Source organism: Phyllobates terribilis, unplaced genomic scaffold (assembly GCF_046119375.1).
Source record: "Phyllobates terribilis strain yellow unplaced genomic scaffold, ASM4611937v1 Scaffold_2__4_contigs__length_985480577, whole genome shotgun sequence".
NCBI lineage: Eukaryota > Metazoa > Chordata > Amphibia > Anura > Dendrobatidae > Phyllobates > Phyllobates terribilis.
In genome coordinates, this window is record NW_027362762.1 from 688513611 (window position 1) to 688539637 (window position 26027).

General features: G+C 46.7%; 1 protein-coding gene across 4 annotated transcripts in view; it reads right to left on the bottom strand.

Moving 5' to 3' along the window:
• CDK18 (cyclin dependent kinase 18) overlaps window positions 1–26027 on the bottom strand; it is a 221070-nt gene that overhangs the window by 14178 nt on the left and 180865 nt on the right. For all 4 annotated transcript variants that reach the window (XM_073666970.1, XM_073666972.1, XM_073666973.1 and 1 more), the window contains 3 exons: window positions 15937–16031; window positions 14474–14536; window positions 3817–3940 (listed from right to left, as the gene is read on the bottom strand). In XM_073666970.1, the coding sequence (XP_073523071.1) occupies window positions 3817–3940; window positions 14474–14536; window positions 15937–16031 (282 nt within the window). The remainder of the gene's footprint in view (window positions 1–3816; window positions 3941–14473; window positions 14537–15936; window positions 16032–26027) is intronic.

The window sequence follows — 26027 nt, forward strand, 5'->3', positions numbered from 1 at the left end:
TGGCAGGGGTGTCATTTGTAAGGGTGCGCGTCTATGGTCAATTGTAGTTGCTTGGCAAGGTATGCAAGTTTCAATAAGTGCCTCTACTTTTTTGTCCAGTCCTGGAAGCCAGACTTTCTCTCTCAGTAATTGCTTTGTTTTCACCACCCCTTGATGAGCCTCGTGGGCCAGATCCAGTACTCTGCTTTGAAGCTTCTGGGGTATCACCAGCCGATTGTTACGCAACAATAGATTTGAATTAGACACGGAGAGAGCATGTCGTGCATTAAAGAAAGCTGTCAAGTAGGTTGTTTGATCTGGTGTTTGGAGGCGGGCTTCAGCAAGAAAATTGCTCCAATTTTTAGATCGAACAGTCTCTATAACTAACTGAAGTTGGTGATCGGAATCCACCGTTTGTTGTATTAACTCCATAGTCATGGCTTTTGGCTCAGAATGTGCAACAATAAAATTGATATGTTCCTCTGCAAGGATAGTTGCTGGGATGTCGTCCTTGGTAGTTTGTGGTGTTGGGTGTCTCGAGAAGTAGTCTGCCGGATTACCAGCTCCTGCCTCGTATCTCAACCGAAACTGGTAGTTCTGTAGGCGCAGCAACCAGCGTTCAAGTCGTGGGGGAGGCTTTGAAGAATGTTTGTTGAAAAGCGGAATGAGCGGTTTGTGGTCACTTATCACTGTGAATTTATGTCCCGTAAGGTACAGATGAAAATGAAGGCATCCCCATACAACCGCAAGAGCTTCCCTTTCAGTTTGTGAATAGCGTTGTTATGTCTCTGTTAAGGCTTTGCTTGCATAGGAAATGGTAGAGACGTTGCCTGCTTTGGACACTTGTGTGAGAATTGCACCCAGGCCCACCGGACTTGCGTCCACGATAAGCTCGGTGGACTTTAGAGGGTCAAAATAGGCCATGACGGTGTCGCCAGTTAGACTGGACTTCATGGAGTCGAATGCTGCTTGGTGTTCAGTAGTCCATGTCCAAGGAGTGTCTTTTTTCGTGAGTAGTCGCAGGGGTTCGGAGACCGTGGCCAGATCAGGTATAAATAGTCCACAGTACGTGACTAGTCCTAGAAAACTGCGAATCTCTGACACATTTTGAGGTTGGCTAGCTGACTTTATGGCAGAAATTTTCTGAGGATCTACTGAAACTCCTTGCTCAGAAAAGATATATCCAAAGAAGCTTAATGACTTTTGGTTAAACTCACATTTTGACGGATTGACAGTTAGATTGCAGGCTTGCAGTCTCTGAAACACTTGCTCTAAGTGACTGTCATGCTCCTCTTGGGTTGTACCATATATAAGAATGTCATCACTGACGTTTAGGACTCCTGCTATTCCAGATAGAACCTGACTGATAACGTTCTGAAATATTTCTGCCGCAGATGAGATACCAAAGTTCAACCTCTTGAATCGTCGTAAACCCACGTGGGTACTAAAAGTTGTAATGTATCTGGAATCTGGATGCAACTCAAGTTGATGATAACCTGATTTTAAATCAATTTTAGAGAATACTTTTGCACCATTCAGGTCTGCGAGAATGTCATCATTAGTGGGTGTGATGTGCCTTTCTCTTTGAATAGCCAGATTGGCATGCCGCATATCCACACATAGCCGGATTTTACCAGGCTGCTTTGGTTTTGGTGCAACAACAATGGGCGATACCCAAGGGGTCGGGCCTTCAACTCGTTCAACAACATCAGACGCTTCCAGATCTTGCAGTTCTTGCTCCACAAGTTTGCGGACATGAAATGGGATGCGCCTGTGAGGTTGAACAGACGGCTGTATTGACTGGTCAATATGCAATTTTATCTGAACGTCTTTTAGCTTACCGAGACCTTTAAAGAGATTGGGGTACCTCTGCATGATGTGTTGGGCCGAAGGACCCGTGACGCTATTGACCAGGTTGACCAGACCCAGAGATATAGCAGTACTGCAGCTGAGAAGCGTGTCTGCGGAGCACTCTACTACATATACAGTGTCGGTGATGGACTTCCCGTCAGCTGCAAGTTCTGACTGAAATTTGCCGCACAGGGGTAGTGCCGATGCTGAACCATAAGGAAAAATCTTTAGGCTAGTGCTTTGTAGAGCAGGTCTGTTCGGGAATCGGCTATAGACTGCACGGCTGATGACGTTTACTGACGCCCCCGTGTCTACTAGGGCTTCCACCGGAATGCCATTTATCAGGATAAGTCGCCTTGGACTGGTAAGTGCGTGCAGTGTTTGAGATCCCTCTGCAGTTACTGAGAATAGATAAGTACTGTGAGGCTTGTCAGTAAGCTGCAGCGTTTGGACTTTTTGTGACCTGGGTTGTACTGTGGGATGAGGGGATTGTGGTTTGGATCTACACACTTTTGCAAAATGGTTTTGTTTTCCACAATTATGGCAGGTCCCCCCTTTTGCTGGGCAGACATTCTGGTGAGGATACGACCCTCCACAGTTGTAGCAAGTTGCCCCCTGCGTACGAGGCACAGGCGGTCTCTGTGTTAGCTTTGCTATACAAGATGGTGCTTCCGCCTCGCACTCAATGTTCTCTATGAGTTTAGCTTGTTTTTCGGCGGTATCATTTACACGTGCTGTTTCAAGCAATTTTGCTAAAGTCATGGTGGGATCTCTGAGTGCTTGTCTCCGTAATTTAGAGGAGATGCAGCCTTGTAAAATCTGCATTTGGATCTCTTTGTCGACATCTGCAAATTCACAGTAAGCTGCAAGGTGCCGTAGTCGGACATGATATTCATCAATATTTTCTGTTGCTGACTGCTTTAATTGTCTAAACTTGAAGATTTCAAATGCCGCATTTCTGTGTGGGGAGAAGTATTTGCTTAATGCTGCCTTGCTGAGCCATAGTCTTTGTCTTCTCCAGTATTAGGCAGAGTAGTGAAGATATCATAGACTTGTTCCCCTGCATAATGTAATAGCATGGCTTTCTTCCTGGTATCATCTGATATGTTCATGGCTTGTAGGAATATATCAAAACGCTTCAGCCATTTCTCCCAACATGCTGCTAGGTTAGCTGGGGACTGATGTACATCAAAAGCAGGGAAGGCAGGTAGACAGGCCATTGTTGTAGAGCTGAAATACCTTTAGTTGATGATGAACGCTTCCTCGTCGCCAGTTGTGGTGTTGTTATGCAGACGAAAGGAACTCCAGAAGGCCACACAGAGATGCTGGATGGTAGGTTTAAACAGCCATACTTTTATATTCTCCTGCTTCCGTTCCCTTCTCTCTCCATTACCCGCGCGCTACCCTCCTTCCGCCTTGTCCCCTCCTCCCCATTACATCATCGTTACTAGGCAGAAACTGAAACAAGGATAACAGCCAACCAATCACAGATGTAGTAACAACATCACAGTGCACATGCTGAATATTTGGTCAGTTTTTTACCTCAGTATTTATAAGCCAAACTCAGGTGTTGGTGATAAATACAGAAGAAGTGGTGACGTGTTTCTATTATACTTTTCCTCTGATTGTTCCTCTCCTGGTTTTGGCTTACACATACTGATGTAAAAAAAACTCACCAAATACTGAACGTGTGACCGTGGCCTTAGAGTGCTCTATACTTCTCTCATAGTATGCAGATGGTCGCATGGACCTTCACAGATTATACCTCCACCGACTATGGGATGATGCTGCTGCAGTTCCTATGGGATGATACCACAACTTTTCAGTTCTGTGTCATTTTCCTCGGAAATCACATAGGAGCATGGTGGTATCTTTCATACACCTATGTAGCCAGCTGCACTCTGCATGTGTAGAGACTTTATGAGGCACTATGATTGATAATAGCGGGCAGCACAGGTATCATAACCATTAGCAGAATGTACGCACCAAAGTCTGCCAGCTTCAGCTCTCCCTTTTCATTGATTAATAGATTCTGTGGCTTGAGGTCTCTATGCAGGATCTTTCTACGATGACAGTAAGACAGGCCGCGAAATAGCTGAAACATGAAAATCTAAGGGGAAAGAGAAGGCTTTGGTAAGTGACACATAATACCAAAATCTATGATGTGCTATAAACTATTGTACCTCTGTACAATAAATAAAAAATATCTGATGCAAAGGTGTACATAAATGGTATTTATTCTGGTCCATGATACTGGTGACGGTCCAGGAAGGGATGCAATGTGCAGAGATGGCCTTAAAAAAGTGGCAAAACTGTGGCTTTGACAGATGCACAGGGCGATAAACGAGGAAGACTATTGAATCTGCTCAGGTACAGCCTAGAAGACTGTCTGAGCACATATAAGGGATAAATAATTTTTTTGTGATGTTTGCAAATAAGGAAAATTTAAGCACAATTAGTTATTTTCTACAGTGATTTAGCCCTTTCTTTACAGTGCCTCTTGTTATATTTTATGGATGTTTCCACTCCAGATCATTCTTTAAATACCAGCAGATGGCGCTATAATCCTGTATGTAGGGAAGGTGTTACATTGAATGAAGCACAATATTCGTCATTGCCGCAGAAGGATGTAAATATAAACGTGTGTAAAGTAAAGCAATCAGTAATTCACATGCTGTTATGATTTTCAGCACCATATAATAGTATCCTAAGGGTGCCCTCACACACATTTTAGTAAGAATGTCACAAAAACATTGAGGCCAGATGTCTGTAAGTCAATAATGTAATAGAGTGTTTTTTTACTGTGGAATTTCTTTGAGTGTCTTGCTTTTTGGGGGGTCAGTAGCATAACATGATTTTTAATATGAAAAACAGTATAAATGCAACTGAAAAATGCAGATACTTAAATACAATCGTACATGTAAATGATATGCAAATGATGTAAAAAATGGAAACAATGTTTTCAAAACATCTCAATTTATCCAGGATCAAGTATTAGCGACACACACAGAAATACCCGTAGTTACATGCCTTGTCATGCTATCAGTAAGGTTATTAATGGTTATCTAAGGAATGTTCTGCCACGCTGAATGCCCTTTGTCACATAAATCATCAAGATCTGCTGCTGGCAGCTCCCTTTGCAATTGCTGACCTATGACGTCCCAGATATGTTTACTTGGAGACAAGTCTGGAGATGCTGAAGGCCTTGGTAAATTGTTTAGCATGAGTAACTTGTGACCTGACTTTGTTGTGTTGAAAAATAGCTCCTGGAACCCTTTGGAGGAATAGACGTACCACTGGTTCCACAATAGGATCAATGTAACGCCGAGCTGTTATTGTACCTGGAATGAAGACTAGTGCGGTCCGGCTACCATACATTATGCCCGTAGACACTATAATACTGCGAGTAGGACTGGTGAGATCTTCCATCAATAAGGTTTCTTCATGACGTTGCCCACATGGTCTACAGACCAACTACTGGCTATCGCTGTGTCCAAGACAAAAGTAGGACTCATCGCTGAAGATGATAGACCTCCATTGCATACTCCATTGCCATCATGCTCTGCTCCATGATAGTATTTAAGAGCTGTGGAGTGAGGCCAATGGAAGACCTGTAGCTAGACATCTGGCTTGTAACCAAATGTTGTGCAAATGCCTTCTGATGGCTTGTGTTGACACTGTTTCACGCCTTAGGCTTGGTATGTGACGCCTAGTTTTACTTGCAGTACAGAATGGATCACTATATGATATTCTTCTAATATGACTATTTGTCCGTGCAGAGGTTTGCCTCTGTGCACCTCTTGCTGTCATTCCAGTACGTCGTTATTTTCCAGCCACTGGGACATGCAACAATGAACAGTGCTCACATTTTAGCCCACGCACATATGATGTCCAGGAGTGTTACATTAAGGGCTCTCAGTTCAAGGATTCTTTCCCTCAGTTTGGATGAAGTAGTGACAACTGGCACGTCGGCGAACAGGAGGTATCGTACAATCATCACCATGGATTGGGCAAAGTTCCTCAAAATCACCTGCAAATAGTATGGATCTCGCGGTGGATCTTCTACAGTAGAAGAAATGCTGCAGTTTGTGGCAAAAAATGCCACTTTTTGCAGTCAATAGAGAATTATGAAACCTTATAAAAAATGTCCCACGCAAGTCTCTGTATCCTGACTTTCAGTGATAACGTTTCACAATCGACATGTAAATGCTGCAGCCAATCACTGACTGCCAAACACACCACTGAGGCAACCATTATTGATTGATTATTGTTGAAAAGTCATTGCTGGAGGCCAGAATTCAGAGACAATCAGGAAAGTGGTGACATAAGAGCAGCACTGAAAATGTAAGGTGAGTATTAAGTCCCCAATACAATAATGTCTGCTGATAGAGAGGTTCAACTAACACTCCAATGTGCAATGGGGCGCTGGCCAACTGATTGGCTAAAAAAAAAGTTGATCTGGCATGTTCGTTTTCGAGATGTCGATCACTTTGTTACTGCCGACAAATATTTTGGTTTTTGGCCTTCTCATAGGGAAAACAGGGGTTCTTGGCTGAATGAACGCTTCTGTGTATGGCTGTCGGCAGTACTGCTGTTATGGTTAATTTTTTAATATCTAGATATCATTATTAATTTAGAAAAAAACTATTTATATTTTTGCTATGTCTGAAGTCTGCTTGAGTGTTTTCTAATTTTACATTGTGGAATGTCTGACTAAGATACTTGTTTCCCGTGAAGTCCTTGACAAGAAGGTTTACGCTGGGCCAAGGGAAATGTGTTTGTTACTAATAAGTCTACTTTGGTTTTCTGTTTAGTTGTATGTAACAATGAAGTTCTGTTCTGTCTAGCTAATAAATACGGTGAGTCTTTGTTGCCACACCAGAAGACTCTACCTGCTGACAATGCATGTCACATGTATTCTGTCTCTCTTCCTTCATCGATGAAGTATCTTAATTTGAATCTCACTGGCAATCTGAAGACCCTTTGCTGTCTATTCCAAAGTTCTCCTTAAAACAAAGAGGTTCTCCGTAACAGTACATGATGCCTGAAACCTGGGATTGTCATAACCGGACCTCCTCTGGACCCGTCAACAAGGATCTCTCTGGGAATTACTGAATAAAATCCGCGGTAAGTAATCCCTTGTATTACTATTAATTCAGTACTACCTAGAGGGCTCCAGGATGGGTAATTGGTGGTTCTAACAAGACAATCATTTTTGAACCCTTGCCAGTGATTGAATTTGTTGTCTTTGTTGAATTTGTTGTTTCAATGTGGTTTTTAGATGATTGAATGACGGTTGAATGATAATTGAATGAAGTGACGAGTAACCAACCTTGCCCAGCGTGTCGGGATTAGGCACCTCCGCAGTTCTTCTGTATATTTCAGGAGTCGGAGGATTGTTTTATGTTGTTTGTTTTGTCTACGTCATAAATGTCTGGTATGATATTGTAAACTATGAGGATCCTTGAATATGGGAGTGAATGATTTTTGATTGACCAATAAGGGACTACGGTCTCTGCTTGATAAGGGATCCCGTTATGTGTGTTCCTTCACATGTGGTGGAGAGGAAAATCGGTCCGTAGGAGGATCAGGGAAGTGTGATTGCCTATAACAGAGGAATCCTTCACGGTAAGGTAGTACTCTGAGGGTATTGAATTCCCCTGTAAATTGATAAGGGCACCCTCAAGAAAGGGGTAACTGAATGCAGTTTTTAGCCCGAATACAGCAGGGGGATTAATATCAGCGATTGTGCAGTGTGCATTGAATGATTGACGTATTGTTAAGTCGTTTTTGATGAATCAGAATCGTTGTCCTCAGTGTCTGTGTTCTGTTTTGTGTAAGCTCAAGAGAGGGAAAATCATAGTAGCTGAAGTTCTTGCTTAGCCTGTATACCCAGACTGGGAAACATATAGTATAAAAAGTAACACTTATTGCAGATATAATTGTCACGCAGTGCCTTTACAAGGTGTAGAAGGAAAACCTTTGAACTGGGAAATGTTATATGATATTGTAGAAATAATTGGAATAGTAAGTGGAGCAGTAGGCTTGGTATTGTTATTTGTTTGGTTGTGTGTAAGAATCTCCCTAGCTCACAGGGCTGGAAAATCTGTGTTAGTACTTCCTTATAGATCTGTCTTCCGAGGCTCAGAGGAGACTGGGACAGGATCAGAACCGTCTTTCGAGGATCAGAGGAGACTGGGATGGGATCAAATTTAGAGTCTGAGAGGCTCTAGGTGTGCAGGAGAGAGTTCTGCGGTAACTCTGGCACAGTGGTTGCAGTCATGGGGACTGGCAACAGTAAGGAATTGACTAACCTAAAGGGCGTGGCCCTAGTTCAAGCATGTGAGATAGTGGAGAGACTGAAAGGGAAAGAAGCAGTAGAGGGATGTGAAATAATATTGAGGAAATTTGGTATGGGAAAGTGGGGAAATTTGGAGGAGAAGGAATGGGAGAAATATATCTGCAATTGGGAAGGATGGTTGAAAGATAAAAACAAACTTTAGCAGGCTAGGATGTGGTTAGAAGTAGCAAAACGTCTCTCAATGAGTGAACATAAATCAGAGGAAACCAGGCATGGAACTGTCTATGTAATCTATGATAGTTTGAAAAACTCTCAAACCCATGTAGTCTCTGTACCTGATGTAAATTCCGCACCCCCTTCAGCACCCCCGCCTTATGCTGGGTCAATGGCATGGACTTGCTGACATTGTGGTCATCAGAATCCCCCTGGGGTTAATTGTTGCAGGTCCCGTGGGTCTTCACACCCAGGGACAACACCCAGGGTGCCTCTGTTCCCTATGAGGACCACTAGTCATGTACAGTTTCAACCTCCTAGGATGGTTGATAATGTTCAGGTACACGATCCCCCCCAAGTATGGCCAATAGAAACATATCGGCCTTGGTCCCCCAGTGAACTTATTGCCCTCTCTACACAGCTCCCAGATCCCCGAAAAAAAACCTTAACATTTAGAATGCGCCTCCAGGGTGTTCAGGAGGCATATCGGGCCACATGGGATGATCTAGTTTCTGTCATTCTGCAGAAAGGCAGTGACCCTTTACTTATGGAAATTACTCAGATGCTGCCAGGCCAGGAACCAGCCATTAAAAATACATCAGAGTCGGGTCAGGTGTTTATACAAAGGATGCAAAACTGGGCACGGGCAGAGCAGGATAAAAAAACAAGACCTGTTACAAACTGTAGTACAGGATAAGGCTCAGTCAGTCTCAGAATATGCCTCTGTATTAGAACAAACATGGTTGGATTTTGGATATGAGCATAATGATGATAAGGATCGCAGATTATTGTTGCAGTGTTTTATGAATGGTCTTAAACCTACGGTTCAGACTGCAGTACGCACGAGTCACCCGGAGTGGCGCAATATGCAATGGGCTGATTTAAAGGAAATAGCCAGAGGTGCTGAACTAGAAAGCATATAAAAAAAAAAGGGTTAACTTGGCTCCTGTGCAGCCCAGGAAGGGAAGATGGGGGGGGGGGGGGGAGTAGCCACCAAGGAGGAAATAGAGATTACAGCAATGTAGAATGTTGGTCTTGCCGGAAAAAAGGACATCTATCCATCAAATGTCCCGCAAAATCAACAGCCACTGCCCAGCCCCCTCCATAGGAAACTGGCACTCCAGATGTCTCCCTCTGCCCCGTTGTCACCCCCCAGGGACCCACACTCACTGTCCCTGGGGGAGGGACAAATTATTTCATTCATGGTAGACACTGGAGCAGCCCGTACAGTATTAATGCAAGAACATGTTCCAGAGGACATTTTGTCCCCCGACTATGTGGCTTGTGAAGGGGTAGAGGGACGACTTACTAAATTACAAATGACTCATCCTCTCCAGTTAAATTTGCATGACTCAATTTCAATTGTAACCCAGGTTTTAGTTTCCCCTATGTGCCTTTTAATTTGTTGGGAACAGATGTGTTGCAGAAAATTGGGGCCTGCATAGAATTCACTCCAAATGGCCCCAAGATGACCACCCCCTGGATGATGACACATTGTGTAGTCTTCTATTCCTAACAATTCCCACAGTTTTAGACAATACAGACTCTAAACCTCATTCCCATCCTGTTTGGCTTGAGGATATACCCAGTCAATTGTGGGCATGTAGCAAACTTGATGTGGGAAAACTACCCATCCCTCCGGTGACTGTAAAACTTAAACCAGGTGCCCAACCCCCCTGTATAAAGCAGTATCCTTTAAGTGCTGCTCAGGATGCAGCAATACAAGAGAATATCCAGGAGCTTTTGTTAAGAGGTCTAGTTATTCCTATAACCTCCCCATTTAACACTCCCCTGTACCCAGTCAAAAAGAAAACCCCCACCTGGGCAGCCAGTAGCCTATCGTATGGTGCATGATTTTAGGGCAGTTAATACAGTAACTATAGTGGGTACTCCACTTGTACCCAACCCCCATACTCTCTTGAATCAGGTCCCCTCCACAGTCACCTGTTTCACAGTGATTGATCTGGCCAATGCTTTTTTTCTCTGTCTTCTTGTCCACGGAGTGTACCTCTTATTTTGCCTTCACCCACAGAGGTGCCCAGTATGCATGGGCAGTCCTTCCTCAGGGAGCTGCTAACTCCCCTTCCTTATTTTCCACATCCCTAAAGACTGTACTTGATAACTGGTGACCCTTTGATTCATCCACCATACTCTTACAATATGTGGATGACCTTCTCCTTTGCTGCACTACTGACCAGATATGCCACAATGAATCTCAATCTCTGCTGATATTCTTAGCACAAAATGGGTGCAAAGCTTCAAAAGATAAACTCCAATTGTGCAAGTCCACAGTCACTTTCCTTGGGCATTGCCTGTCTCCAGGCATTAAGCATCTCAGCCCAGGGAGGATTGAGGCTATACTAAAAATACCCCTTCCAAGATCTACTAAGTCCCTTCGGGCATTCTTGGGCCTAGTCCAGTACTGCCATCTCTAGATACGAAATGCCTCTAGTATTATGGCCCCATTGTTTCAATGCCTCAAAAGTGAGCCTTTCACCATTAATTCTGAGGCTATTGATGCATTTCACACCCTCAAGCTCACTCTTTCTACCTCACCAGCTCTAGGTATACCGAATTCTGACAAGTTTTTTACTTTGTACTGCCACGAACAGGCTGGACATACGTCTGGTGTCCTTACCCAAGAACATGGTGGTAGGCAGCGCCCTCTAGGGTACTACTCTGTAACCCTTGATCCAGTCATTATGGGTTCTCCTACTTGTGTTAGAGCTGTGGCAGCTGCTTCAGAACTTGTTAAAAAGACAGAGGACATAGTGTTAGGAAGCCCCCTCACACTTCAAGTTCCTCATGCTGTATCTGAAATACTTCAACAGGCTCAGACCCGTCACCTCTCAGCATCAAGGTTAACAAAATATGAAGTCTCACTCCTTACACCTCCCCATATAACTATCAAATGCTGTAATGTTCTAAATCCAGCTATACTACTACCAGTGGATTTAGAAAAGGGAGGAAAGTATCAGGATAGGGAAGAGGGAGAGACCATGAGCCAAGATTTGCCCCTGTTTTTCAAATTAGCAGATGAGGAAGCTCAGTTTGATATGGCACATGAACATGATTGTCAGGCATTGATGGAAGCTGAAATAAAGGGCTTGGCAAATATTACTGATGTACCACTCACTAACCCCTCTGCTGAGTATTTTGTAGATGGTTCCAGAGCTTGGGACAGTGAACAAGGACGATTCATCACCGGGTATGCAGTAGTCCACAATGGTAAGGCAGTGATACAAGAACCACTCCCCTCCAGCTGCTCTGCGCAAGAGGCAGAGCTTAAAGCACTCGCTGCAGCGTGTAATCTGGGAAAAGGTAAAGAAATTAATGTATTTTCTGACTCGCAATATGCTTATGGTGTTGCACATGACTTTGGCGCCATTTGGCGAAGCCTTAATTTCTTGACCTCTGCTGGCAAACCTATAAGGAATGCGCAAGCGGTAGAGCAGCTACTCACAGCACTCACCCTTCCCCGAAGGGCAGCCATAGTCAAAGTGTCAGCACACACTCGGAAACAAACTCCCCTTGCAGTAGGGAATGCTTTGGCCGACCAGGCGGCTAAGGAAGCAGCACGATTACCTCTGACAGAGATACTGGCTATCGCAAGTGCGGGAACCCCAGAAGACTCAGAGTCAGGGAGTGCAGGAAGCCCCCTTTCAAATAAGGAGACATCCCCTGCACCGGTCCCAGTGGCCGTGGACCTCGAACTACTGCAGGTCTTCCACACCCAGGCTCCCACCACGAGCAGAATGCAAGGGTCAAAGCGGGCACCGTACAGTCAGTGTCAGGGGTATGGCAGGTAAACAAAAGTATTTGCCTTCCACGCTGCCTGTTCCCCATGATGGCTGCCCTTGCACATTCTCCGGTGCATAACTCAAAGGGTGTTATGTGTGCAGTGGCGCTACAAAACTGGTGTGCCCCAGGGTTCCCGAATATGGCTGCAAAGTATGTTCAAGAATGTCTAGTTTGTGCAAAACATAACCCTGGTAGGCCTATTCGAGTCCCACAAAAATGCACACCAAAACCAGATTACCCATTTCAGAGACTGCAGGTGGACTACATACAGCTACCTAAGGTGGGTAATTATGAATAAGCCCTGGTATGCATTGACCTTTTCTCTGGGTGGCCAGAAGCTTGGGCGGTGACTAAAGCAAACACAAAAACTACTGCTAAAAAATTGATCAGTGAAGTGGTTTGTAATATGGGGTGCCCGAAACTATAGAAAGTGACAGAGGAACTCACTTTACTGGGGAACTAATGAAACAAATCATGGTCACTCTTGGGATAGAACAGGCTTTCCATGTTCCCTATCATCCACAAAGTAGTGGGAAGGTGGAACGTCTCAATGGTACATTGAAACTAAAAATTCAAAAGTGCATGGAAGAAACACACTTGTCCTGGGTAGATTGTTTGCCCATAGCATTGTATTCAGTGAGGACCGCCCCAAGGGGGAGGGAGAAGCTGTCCCCATATGAAATACTGTTTGGTAGTGTCCCTAAGACAGGGTTGTATTTCCCACAGCAGCTGCAGGCCTCCTATGGTTCTCTCACTGAATATGTTCTGGAGTTGCATAAACATTTGACTGTTACTCATAATCGTGTTCTTTCCTCTATCCCAGACCCCAATTGCCTCAGCGGCACTCACACTTTGGTACCAGGAGACTGGGTCGTGGTAAAGAGACATATGACTAGACCACTGGAGCCCAGATACAGTGAACCATTCCAAGTGCTAATAACCGCTGCCACTTCGGTCAAGCTTCAAGGCAAGGACACTTGGATTCAAGCCAGCCATTGTAAAAAGATTTTGAACCCCAGCAGCAGCAAAGATGATGACCCTGTTTGTTTGGACTATGGTGATAGCAACCGTACCCTTTGGCCCAACTCTCCATGAAGTACTTAAAGAGAACTGGGATAACAAACTGATAAAGCATCACAGGCCTGCAAAATATAATGCCACTTCTCCTATAAACATATATGATGAGATTTACAAGCAAGATATTTGTCAGTGAACGGGATTTGTCCACTCCAGGCTTTTATAGCATGGGGAAGTAGCTGATGAATAAATTGTTTTGTAAAATAATAAAAAGGGAGGAGTTGTTATGGTTAATTTTTTTAAATCTAGATATCATTATTAATTTAGAAAAAAACTATTTATATTTTTGCTATGTCTGAAGTCTGCTTGAGTGTGTTCTAATTTTACATTGTGGAATGTCTGACTAAGATACTTGTTTCGCGTGAAGTCCTTGACAAGAAGGTTTACGCTGGGCCAAGGGAAATGTGTTTGTTACTAATAAGTCTATTTCGGTTTTCTGTTCAGTTGTATGTAACAATGAAGTTCTGTTCTGTCTAGCTAATAAATATGGTGAGTCTTTGTTGCCACACCAGAAGACTCTACCTGCTGACAATGCATGTCACATGTATTCTGTCTCTCTTCCTTCATCGATGAAGTATCTTAATTTGAATCTCACTGGCAATGTGAAGACCCTTTGCTGTCTATTCCAAAGTTCTCCTTAAAACAAAGAGGGTCTCCGTAACACCGCTGAGATGGCTGTCGGCCGAAACATCGACTGAAGCTCTGTTCGTCCGATTGCAATCTACTGTATATGGGGGTCTTAACCTAATTTTATATATATCATACCATCCTAAGCCCAATGGAAAGAAAGCAAGGGACTTGGCAACCAGTTTTTTGTTTGTTTTTACTTCTTAAGAGCAATGATGACAATCCATTTCATGATTCTTGAGTGTGCATAATGAGGTTTGTGATCAATGCCACAAGCTGTGGGCACAATCCTCAGCGGGTTATACTGTATCTTATCTATTTAATAGAAAACATTTCACCTTGCCGACAGAGTAAAGCAAGAGATCATCACTTTTAGATTTGTAGCTAATCTGTTTGTTTATGTGGCTGATATCTGCAATGTGCTTGGACAAAACCATCTGCTGGTCAGTTAATGTCACCCCCGTCAAGGTGAGACTCTGTGCAGACTGTGTTCATGCCTTTTTGCTGTCCAAATATACCTCCGATTTAAGACTTCAACATATGGCATTATAATAGGCATACAGTGGTAACAACACCAATTGTAAAAAAAATGTTATGCCATGTGGTTCCAAGTCAGTCTCTTACCTTCACATTGTGCATGCACATCAGATTGCCACAGTTGTCCAGGTACTGTTTTAGGTCACTATCCTGTTAATAATAAAATTAAACACTGGGATCAGAAAATCTGACAGATATAGATAAACTTTCACCCTACGGGGAGCATGGAATAATTCTTTATACCTATATAAAGGTTTGTAAGCGGACGTTATAAACAATAGCAGAACATAAACTTCACGCTTTAAAGGTTAAAGATTGGGCTGCACCACGGGGAAGATTCTGTGACACTTTCCAGCTGTGTGGTGCCACATGGTGTTATCATATAGATCTTAAGTGCGAAGATGAACAAATAAATTTCTACAAATTATTATGTGCATTGAATATGATTAAATTGAATCTGCTACAAGGTTTATGCTTCCAAATCTGAATGGAGCATAAAAGATCCTGATTCTAGGACTGTGATACTTACTGATTTCTTCCTGTAGTTTTGATCAATTCATTGTTTTATCTCCTGAAGATCTGTTAGTATTCTTAATGATGAGCTCTGTCTAACCCCATCTGTACACTGTATATAGACAGAAAGCTGCTATATAATCATGGGGGCAGGGATATCCGGAGCTATTGAATATTGAGGACTAGATAGCAAGAGCTAATTGTTGAGAGGACTAACAGAGATGCAGCAGATAAAAGTGTTTAATCAAAACTACAGCAAGAAGCCCAGTAAATGATCCAGTGTTATAATCAGTGTCTGTGCTAGTACGTTATGCAGGTCTCAGACAGGGCAAGGGCAGCACAAATCTGATGGCAGATTTTCTTTAAAGGGGTTGACCACTGCTTTTTTATTGATGGCCTATCGATGGGATAGGCCATGAATATCTGATTGGTGCGGGTGCGACATCTGGCACCACCGATCAGCTGATACCGGTGCCAGCGGCAGGCGAAAATTCTTCAGCAATTCTGGAGGCCATGGCCAGGTACTACAGATCTGTCATCAGTTATTGACTTGCGGGAATCCAATTGTTAGAAACCTAATGATCTTTAGAATGAAATGACTGCGCAACTGATTTCTCTCGCACAGCAATGCACTGAGCACCCGCTGTGCAGAGATCTGCAGCACAGTCCCACTCAGTTCAATGGAGCTGTGCTGCAGTTCCCTGTACAGTGAGTGTCCAGGAGTGCTGCAGGGAAAACTATAAAGGGACCCCTTTTCCTTTGTTGTCCAGATTACCAACGGTCCAAGAGGTGGGCCCACCTATGGTTATAATGTTCTAGAAAAAGGCAATAACATTAAATAATAGAAATGCCCTTTTAAAGAGATATTCTGACAATAAACATTTCTGAAATATCCATAGCGAGCCTATGGCTGTTTACAAAACTCTTTATGGGCAGAAGAGGGATAGTCTGGCATAAGAAATGGTTTATTACTGCCACCTATTATACATCAATGCCTGTTGTAGGAAATACACAAAAGAATACTTTTTTTTACTTACCAGGTACTCAAAGACCAATGTTAGGGAATATTCTGTATGGATGATGTCATGTAGTGTTACAATGTTAGCATGTTTCAGATTCTTCAGTAGGGATACTATAAGATATAATTAATGAACAGTTTAATAAACCTAGAGCACAAAGGTTATGGCAGTAACAGTTCCTATATACATTAGAATCATAATATATCTATAATCTTTTTCTACAGCCTCACCTCCTGTGGCCGGTGCTTGGATAGAGTTATGCCAATCTTAGCTATCAAAGACTGAGATGGGAATAACCCTTTAAAAGCTTGTGATCATCCTAAAACATCATTTTACAATTTTCATTAAAATCAACATAAAATGTTACATATTTTACTCACATCCCCTATTACATGCTTTTTTTGCGTACAGGACTGGACATTGTTGCAACCAGATGACAAGCTTGTCATAAACTGAGATAAGCTCCTGCGGGGCTATGATTTATACTATCTCTGGAGGAGTTCTTTCTACACCACTTCATTGCAATGATTCTGGTTTAAAGACTTTAAGGCTGTGTGCCCACTATGCGTTTTTTAAGCGTTTCCACAGCGGCAATTCCGCTGCAGAAACGCTTAAAAACGCTTGGTAGAAGGTCTGCCATGTTCCCCAATGATAATCCGCATGTGCTGTGCACATGCTGCGGAAATTTCCGCTGCGGATTATCATTGCGGAAAAATCCGCAGCACTACCAATTATTTTGCGTAATCGCGGCATTTTCGCCGCCATTGACTTGCATTGAATCGCATAATATCCGTATCACTACATCTGTACATGCGGATATTAAGCGATTCCCATGTGCGGATGGTACCCGGGTTTGCAGAAGAGGAGACTCTCCTCCAGACCCGGGTACCATAGTACCTGTAAAAAAAAAAAATTAAAATAAAAAATATACATTATACTTACCTTCTGATGGCCCCCAGTCTTTTTTTCTCTGCGTCCGGTGTCTTTGGCGGCTCGCGGTGGTGTGAAAGGACCTTCCATGACGTCATTTAGTCATGTGACGGGTCACGCGACCGCTGACGACGGCGGTCGCGTGACCTGTCACATGACTAAATGACATCATGGAAGGTCCTTTCACACCACCGCGAGCTGTACAAGAGACCGGACGCGAGAGAGAAAAGACCGCGGGCCATCAGAAGGTAAGTATAATAAGTTTTGTTTTTGTTTTAACCATTTTTATTTTTTTTTTCAACTATTAACTTGGTCACAGCATATAAATCCATGCTGTTTGCATGGATTTATATAGTGTGACCAAGTTGTCAAGCACTTTCCAAGTGATGCTAAAATCGCTTGGAAAGCACTTGACAACCAGCATGCGAAATCGCATGTGCAAATGTGGCACCCCAGGGGTCTGGTTGCCACAGTAATATAAATATTATGTCTGAGAGCAAGTGGGAGGTTTCTCTGGTCAGGAGCCCTAAGCATGCAACACTGCCCGGCCAGGCCTGGGAGGGGAGGAATCTGCCCTTATAAACTGGGTCTGGGGCGGGATTAGGTGAGTTAGAGCTTGGAGAGGGAAAGATACAGCAGGAGCTCTGTAGGAGCAGGAGTGAGAGCCAGAGGCTGGAAGCTAGATAGCTCGCCTTGGCTGAAGACACTAAACCCGGACACGGAGTCCGAGGCTGTGGGAACATCCAGGTCCAGCAGCAGAATCCAACCGGCAGGGGATTCCAGGTCCTCTGGCCTTAGAAGCCCGGAGGCACGGTCACAAGCAAGGGACCAGCACCGCCGTCGTGGAGCGGAGGCTAACAGAAGGCCCCAAGTCACCGGCCATATGGGTGAGCACCACATGGTATACTCAGGGACGTGGGCTACTTCTACCCGCATAGAGCAAGGTAGCCAGGAAAGAGTGCAGATAGACGGGGAGGCCTACAACTCCACCTGGCCAGGGGGAGATCCTGCTTGCTCACAGACTGACCAGGCCTCTACTGCTAACCAGTACTCCCGGGAGGGTCTGCTTTATACCATCAGTAAAGACCCTGAACTGCACCACACGTCGCTGTGTTTCATCGCCGCACCGGCACCATTAGTACTGGGACGCTCACACCATCACTCCCATCATCCACACTAGCTGCCCTGAGGCAATACTTCTCCCGTGGGGAGTTATCCCATACTCGGCTGTGCAAACAACATCAGCCTCAGCGGTCTGCAGCGCAGCGGCGGTCCCCACTGACCGCAATCCACGGGTGGCGTAGTCGGACATTTGTTATTACACTAAGACTGCCACTGGTTTGACCACCCTGAGCCACGGACCGGGTCGCCGCCACACTGAGACTACCACCCCCAGCATCCCACCAGCGATCTGGCTCCGGGTATCCCCTGCACAACACAGGCCCAGGGGGCGAGTCAACTTTGGCGTAGTCGGCAGGATTTCGTGCCCGCAACCACTGGGTACTGTGTGCCTGAAAAAGACTTTTGTACTTACCTGTGGCGAAGTTTCCCGCCGTCCGGAGTCGTTTCCCGCCATCGGACGCCATCTTGGGTCGTTTCCCGCCATCTTCTGCCGTCTTCCCGCCATCCGCAGCCGCTTCCCGCCATCGGACGCCATCTTCGGGACGCCGCATGGGAAGAAGAGGGGCGTGGACGCCGAAAGCGCGCGAGATCCGAAGCTCCGCCCCACGCACTGACGCTGCGCAAGGTCCTGGAAGGGAGGAAGAGCGACGCTGATGTCATCGGAGCGCGACGCCAGGTCCTCTACCCCGACGATTGACTGCGGAGCCGCGGCCTACGGAAGAAGAGCATCGCAAGGTAGGCCACGGTCCACTGGGGGGTAGAAGGATGTCGGATACCGAGGGGAGCTCCACTGCCACACCGGCCGCCAGCGCAACCGCTGCAGCGGTCATGCCATTCACCATGCCCTATATCCTGGGGGCAACCTGGCTACCCCAGTACTCAGGGGAGTCACATACCCTAAGTGACTTTAGGGAAAGATTGGATAGCCTCTTCCAGGTATACCCCCTCACGGAAGAGCAAAAAGTAAGCATCCTGGTGGCCCAGTTAATCGGGGCAGCCCAAAGGGAGGTAAAGTCCTGGTCACCTGGGAGGAAGAGGACTGTCAGAGAAATACTAGCCCGGCTGAAAGACACATTTGACACCCGCACCTCAGCCGAAATAAAGCTCAGATTTTATGGGTGCAAACAGCGGGCACATGAAAGTATAAGAGACTATGCTCTAAACCTACAAGAGGCCCTGAGAGCCATTAAGCAGGCAGACCCTGACAGCGTGGGAAATGAAGACAAGCTGTTGACCGAACAATTTATTGAGGGTCTACTGTGCAATGCCCACCGAACACAGTTGCGGGCAATGACCTTACAGGACCCTGACCTGGACTTTGCACAGTTCAAGGACAGAGCCATCCGGGTGCTCCGAGAACCAGCACCAGGTGGCGCTGTGACCCACAGGCGCCCTGCTATCACTTATCACCAGGACGCGGCGCCCTTGTCTGCAAGGCCTGTGGGAGCTGATGCGCAGGCTTTGAACAATAACCCGGCTACAAACCTGTACCATCAGGTCCAAGAGCTGACTAAGAGCGTTGCTGCGCTAACCAGAACTGTGCAGTCTTTACAGGTCTCTTCTTCAGGAAAGATCCAGCTGGCATCCGGACCGGAGGACGTCCCATGGCGCCGACTGAGGAGGACCCCACCGGCCAGAGGGAGACCCAGCGACAGGTACAACGAGGACGGACAACCCATCTGCAATCAACCCGGACATATGGCAAGGTACTGTCATTTAAACGGGCACAACCTGGGGTAGAGGGCCAACCCCCAGGCCTAAGATCATCAGGCCCATCGAACTGGCGTGACAAGTACGTAGGGGGACGTCCGGTCTTGCCTGTGGTACTGGACGGCATTCCTATGAGTGCCCTACTGGACACCGGGTCACAGGTCACCACCATCCCGTACGTGCTCTTCAAGCGGTACTGGAATGGCTCGGACATAACCCGCTACCCAGATGACGACCTGAGCATTATCGCCAGCAATGGTCAGCCCGTGCCACAGATAGGATTTAAAGAAGTGACCATCAAGGTCGGTAAAGTTGAACTGCCGGCACAAGGACTGATCATTGTGGACATTGACCGTCGCGAGAGTCACCCAAAAATAACCCTAGGTACTAACGTAATTGAAAACTGTCTTGCAGAGGTGATTCTTATTTTGCAACAGGTTGCTAAGAAAGCCAGTTCCAGCCAGCAGCGTGTGCTCCAAAAAGAGATCCGGGCACTGATGAAGCGGCAACAAGTGGAACTATCTGGTGGTGAGATAGGTAGCGTGAGAATGTGTGACCCGTTCCCTATTGCCATGTCCCTGAAAAGTGAGATGATGATTTGGTGCCGGGCAGCTATTGGTCTAAGAGGTAGAGACTACCAAGCAATGGTAGAACCCGTCTACTCAGACAGTAGGCCCACCATTTTGACAGCACGGGGGGTGGTCGATGTACATCATGGGAGGGTGCCCGTCCGCATCATAAATATCGGGGAGAGAGAAGTATACCTGCCCCGGTATGCCACGCTAGCCAAATTGTTCACCATAAACCAGAACTCTGTACAGGCCGTGGAACCCTTGCCTCCATCTCAACCAGAGGAAGGTAACGGCTCTATGAAACCAATGGAGGACTGGTGTCAGCAACTGCATTTGGGTACTGACTCCACTCCCTCACACCAAAAACAGGGAGTCTACCGGGTGGTTCAGGAGTACGAGAGAGTGTTTAGCAAACACCCGCTAGACTTTGGGCGAGTGAAGGGGGTGGAACATCACATCCCAACAGGAGACCATCCTCCCATAAAGGAGAGATACCGACCCGAACCCCCTGCACACTATCAGCACGCCAAGGGGATGCTAAAAGACATGAAGGAGGCTGGGGTAATTAGGGACCGCTGTAACCCCTGGGCAGCTACACTAGTCTTAGTGAAAAAGAAAGACAACACCATGAGAATGTGTGTAGACTACAGGAAGGTCACCCGTATCACACACAAAGATGCGTACCCATTACCAAGGATAGAAGAGTCCTTAGCTGCATTAAAATCTGCTAACTTCTTCTCTACTTTGGACCTCACTAGCGGGTACTGGCAGGTTCCTGTAGCAGAGGCGGACCGGGAGAAGACCGCATTCACCACCCCGATGGGTCTCAGCGAATTTAACTGTATGCCGTTCGGGCTCTGCAACGCACCAGGAACCTTCCAACAGTTGATGGAATGCTGTCTGGGACACCGGAATTTCGAGACGGTCCTGTTATACCTGGACGATGTCATCGTTTATTCTAAGACTTACGAGGACCACCTGAAACACCTGGCAGAAGTGTTTGACGCCCTGGCAAGCTACAGCCTAAAGGTGAAACCCTCCAAGTGTCACCTCCTGAAACCAAAGGTGCAATACCTGGGACACGTGGTGAGTGCTGACGGAGTGGCTGCCGACCCCGATAAGATCACCGTGATTAAAGACTGGCCAAGACCCCCCAGCATAAAGGAAGTGCGGCAGTTCCTCGGGTTGGTAGGCTACTACTGAAGATTCATTCCCGGTTTCACCAAAATGGCAGCCCCTATGCAGGACCTCCTGATAGGTCAATCTCGGAAAGCTAAAAACCAGAAGCCGCCCTTCAGTTGGGAAAAGCTGGAAGAGGAGTCCTTCTGCCAGCTGAAGATGGCCCTCACGGGGGATGAAATCCTGGCGTACCCTGATTACAGCCAGCCCTTTATCCTCCATACGGACGCAAGCAACATCGGGCTAGGAGCCGTACTGTCCCAGATCCAGCAGGGGAAAGAACGGGTAATCGCTTACGCCAGCCGAAAGCTACGGCCCACGGAGAGGAACCCTGAGAATTATAGCTCATTCAAGCTGGAGTTCCTGGCAGTGGTGTGGGCAGTGACCGAACGTTTCAAGCATTACCTTGCCTCTTCCAAGTTCACCGTGTACACGGATAACAACCCGTTGACACACCTGGACACTGCAAGGCTCGGTGCCCTGGAGCAGAGATGGATGGCCCGCCTATCCAACTATGAATTCACCGTCAAATACTGGGCGGGACGCTCAAATGCCAACGCGGATGCCCTGTCTAGAATGCCAAACTTACCGGACGTAGGGGAAGATCCAGAAGATCTGGAAGAAGTCTAGCTCCCTGCGTTCCACCGTCATGGGATTACCCTGTATTCCCACCGTGTGAAGGACAGGCGCTCTGTGACGTTCAATCCCTTGCCCCACTACAGCTGGGCGGAAACGCAAGACAGTGATCCCGCAGTCCGTCTGGTGAAGGAAATGCTGACACAGGCCGATGCCCGTCTTGACCCAGACGCTCCGGAGGAGACCAAGCAACTGTGGAAGGAGAAAAGTAAACTGTTCCTCTACAGGGAGAAGCTGTGCCGGAGAATGGTTAACTCTCGAACACATGAGTTGACCTGGCAGGTAGTGGTCCCAAGACGAGACGCAGCTATGGTTCTGGAGGCATACCACAACGGAGCAGGACATTTTGGATGGAAGAAGCTGGAGTACTTGTTGCGTGAACGGTTCTACTGGGTAGGCATGAGAGGAGCCATCGAGAGGTGGTGCAGAGACTGTGGCCCGTGCAACCTAAGAAGAAAGGACCGTGCCAGCCAGAAGACTCCCCTGCAGCCCATCATCACCAGACAGCCACTGGAACTGGTAGCCCTGGACCATGTGAAACTGGCTCCGAGCAGATCTGGGTATGTCTACGCCCTCACAATCGTAGATCACTACTCCCGGTTGCTGGTGGTGGTTCTCGTCAAGGACTTAACGGCTCAAACAGCAGCTAGAGCCTTCCAGCAGCACTTCTGCCATCCACACGGGTACCCGGAGCAAGTGTTGACAGACCAAGGACCAGCCTTCGAAGCAGAGGTCTTCCAGGAGTTCTGCAACCTGTATGGCTGCAAGAAGATAAGAACAACGCCCTATCACCCGCAGACCAACGGACTCTGCGAAAAGATGAACCAGGTGGTGATAGATCTGCTAAAAACATTGCCCCTGGAAGAAAGCAGCCTGTGACCTGAGAAACTGCCCGATCTGGTGGACCTGTACAACCACATTCCGGTAGGTTCCACCAACTGTACCCCGGCTTACCTAATGAGAGCAAGACCTGGTAAGCTGCCTATTGACCTGGAAATGGGAGTCCTGACACCTGAGGACACCTCGCCAGAGGCAGACAGGGATACAGAACGGCAGCAGCAGTACCGGAAAGTACAGGAGAGCGTCGAGCGAAGTCTCTGTCAATCAAGAGAAAGGCAGGAGAGGACTTATAACCAACATGCTCCCGCTGTTCCCCTGGTACCTGGAGAGCAGGTCTTGAAAAGAAAAAGGCGGTTCCATAAGTTGGACGACCAGTGGGAAAAGGACCCGTACACCGTACTGCCCTCAAGCCACAATAATCCAAAGGTGTACGTCATCAGCAAGGATGGAGGAGAGACCACAGCCACTGTCTCCAGAGACCACCTGAAAAAGTGCCCCGAGAAGTTGCAAAGCACGGATGAAGATCAGGAAGACCCTCAACCCGTAGAGGAAAAGGAGGAAATGATCAGCACCGTACTCGGAGACTTTCCCCGGTCCTGGACACAAGTAAACAACGCTATCGTGGTGCCCGTCCTCACCTTTCTCCAGCCAGCCCCTCAAGTGCCTACAGAAGACCAGGTAGAGCTGGAAGAGCAGCCGGCCCAGGAGGCAGAAGAGTCCACACCAGCAGCGCAGGAGGATCAACCCTCTGCTAGTAGTGAGCCTGCCGTGCCCCTAGTGAGCCAAAGAGTGTGCAGACAGCTGCCCAGCTTACCCATAACACCTCCTACACCCTGTAGTGCAGGACCAGTTAGTGAGCTCCGTAGGTCCACTAGAGTCACTAGAGGTCAGATGCCCGCTCGCTGGAAAATATAAAGTAATGCACTGTAAATTTACCTGTTTATTGAGAAATGTTGATGGTTTTTGTTGTTGCCTGTTATTAATTATGTTTCTTTGTTACCCTGCAGATTTATTTGGACTAACAGGTTATGGACGCTGGATAACCGGAACAATCTTGTAGATAGTTGCATACTGTGCCTCTTGCGAAGATGGCCGCAGAAGAGAAAACCTGTCTGGCGTGGCCTCCTTGCGGCCCAAAGTAGCTAGCTTCATCCTTGCAGCCACCCCCAAGGCCAACGCAAGGGGTTTGCTTTGGACAGGTCCCCTACTTCGCTTAAAGCTTCACCTTGGGTGACATGGACACCCTCTTGTTTCACAAACTTCACCTTGGGTGATATGGACACCCGGTTGCGGACACGCCGTGACCTTTAAAGAACTAAAGCTTCTTGTAAATATGTTATTGTATTATCGTTTATACCCTTGTATTTATGTTTCTTTAAAAATGTGTTTAGTCCCGGAGTACTAAAATTTACTAGGGGGGAATGTGGCACCCCAGGGGTCTGGTTGCCACAGTAATAGAAATATTATGTCTGAGAGCAAGTGGGAGGTTTCTCTGGTCAGGAGCCCTAAGCATGCAACACTGCCCGCCCAGACCTGGGAGGGGAGGAATCTGCCCTTATAAACTGGGTCTGGGGCGGGATTAGGTGAGTTAGAGCTTGGAGAGGGAAAGATACAGCAGGAGCTCTGTAGGAGCAGGAGTGAGAGCCAGAGGCTGGAAGCTAGATAGCTCGCCTTGGCTGAAGACACTAAACCCGGACACGGAGTCCGAGGCTGTGGGGACATCCAGGTCCAGCAGCAGAATCCAACCGGCAGGGGATTCCAGGTCCTCTGGCCTTAGAAGCCCGGAGGCACGGTCACAAGCAAGGGACCAGCACCGCCGTCGTGGAGCGGAGGCTAACAGAAGGCCTCAAGTCACCGGCCATACGGGTGAGCACCACACGGTATACTCAGGGACGTGGGCTACTTCTACCCGCATAGAGCAAGGTAGCCAGGAAAGAGTGCAGATAGACGGGGAGGCCTACAACTCCACCTGGCCAGGGGAAGATCCTGTTTGCTCACAGACTGACCAGGCCTCTACTGCTAACCAGTACTCCCGGGAGGGTCTGCTTTATACCATCAGTAAAGACTCTGAACTGCACCACACGTCTCTGTGTTTAGTACTGGGACGCTCCCACCATCACTCCCATCATCCACACTAGCTGCCCTGAGGCAATACTTCTCCCGTGGGGAGTTATCCCATACTCGGCTGCGCAAACAACATCAGCCTCAGCGGTCTGCAACGCAGTGGTGGTCCCCACTGACCGCAATCCACGGGTGGTGCAGTCGGACATTTGTTATTACACTAAGACTGCCACTGGTTTGACCACCCTGAGCCACGGACCGGGTCGCCGTCACACTGAGACTATCACCCCCAGCATCCCACCAGCGATCCGGCTCCGGGTATCCCCTGCACAACACAGGCCCAGGGGGCGAGTCACAAAACGCATGACAAACGCTTGTCCCTGGCTGAAAAAACGCATGTACAATCCGCATGTACGATCCGCATGCGTTCTTTCTGCCAGGGAGATGCAGAAACGCTCAGGAAAAATCCGGAGCATTTCCGCATCGTGGGCACTTAGCCTAACACAGGTTGCAAGAGCGAACTCTTCACAGACAAGCATTTAATGCGAGAAGAACTTGGCTTAGTAGTAACTAATACTGAGAATGAAGCTGTGAGAATGGCTCGCAAACATATTGAAAGGTGAAATTTTAAAAGAAGTTATCCTTAAAAGAGTTCTCTGGGAATAGAAAAAAAAGAAAATAATTAAAGAAATTTCATTATTCACAAATTCATAAATAACTTTAATTTGCAAATCCCGTTCATTTTATCTAGGGATGTAATCACTGTAATATATCAAAATAGCCGCTGCCTTCTTACACTAAAAGATACCTGTTCTAGAAAGTTAATAGGATGGGTGACTGTGAGCATGTGCAGTAAAAAGATCCACTGCTGCAACCTAGAGATATCTTGACAGTAGTATGTATAGGCTATATCCAGGTCACAGCAGCTGCTCAGCATTACTAAAGAAATGGTAGACAGCAGTGTGAGCAGTCTCTTCATACCTCAGCACCCCTGGTATGTTTAGCTTTACATTAAAAAGACAACAGCAGGGTGAGCAGCATCTTCTTACTTCAGCACAC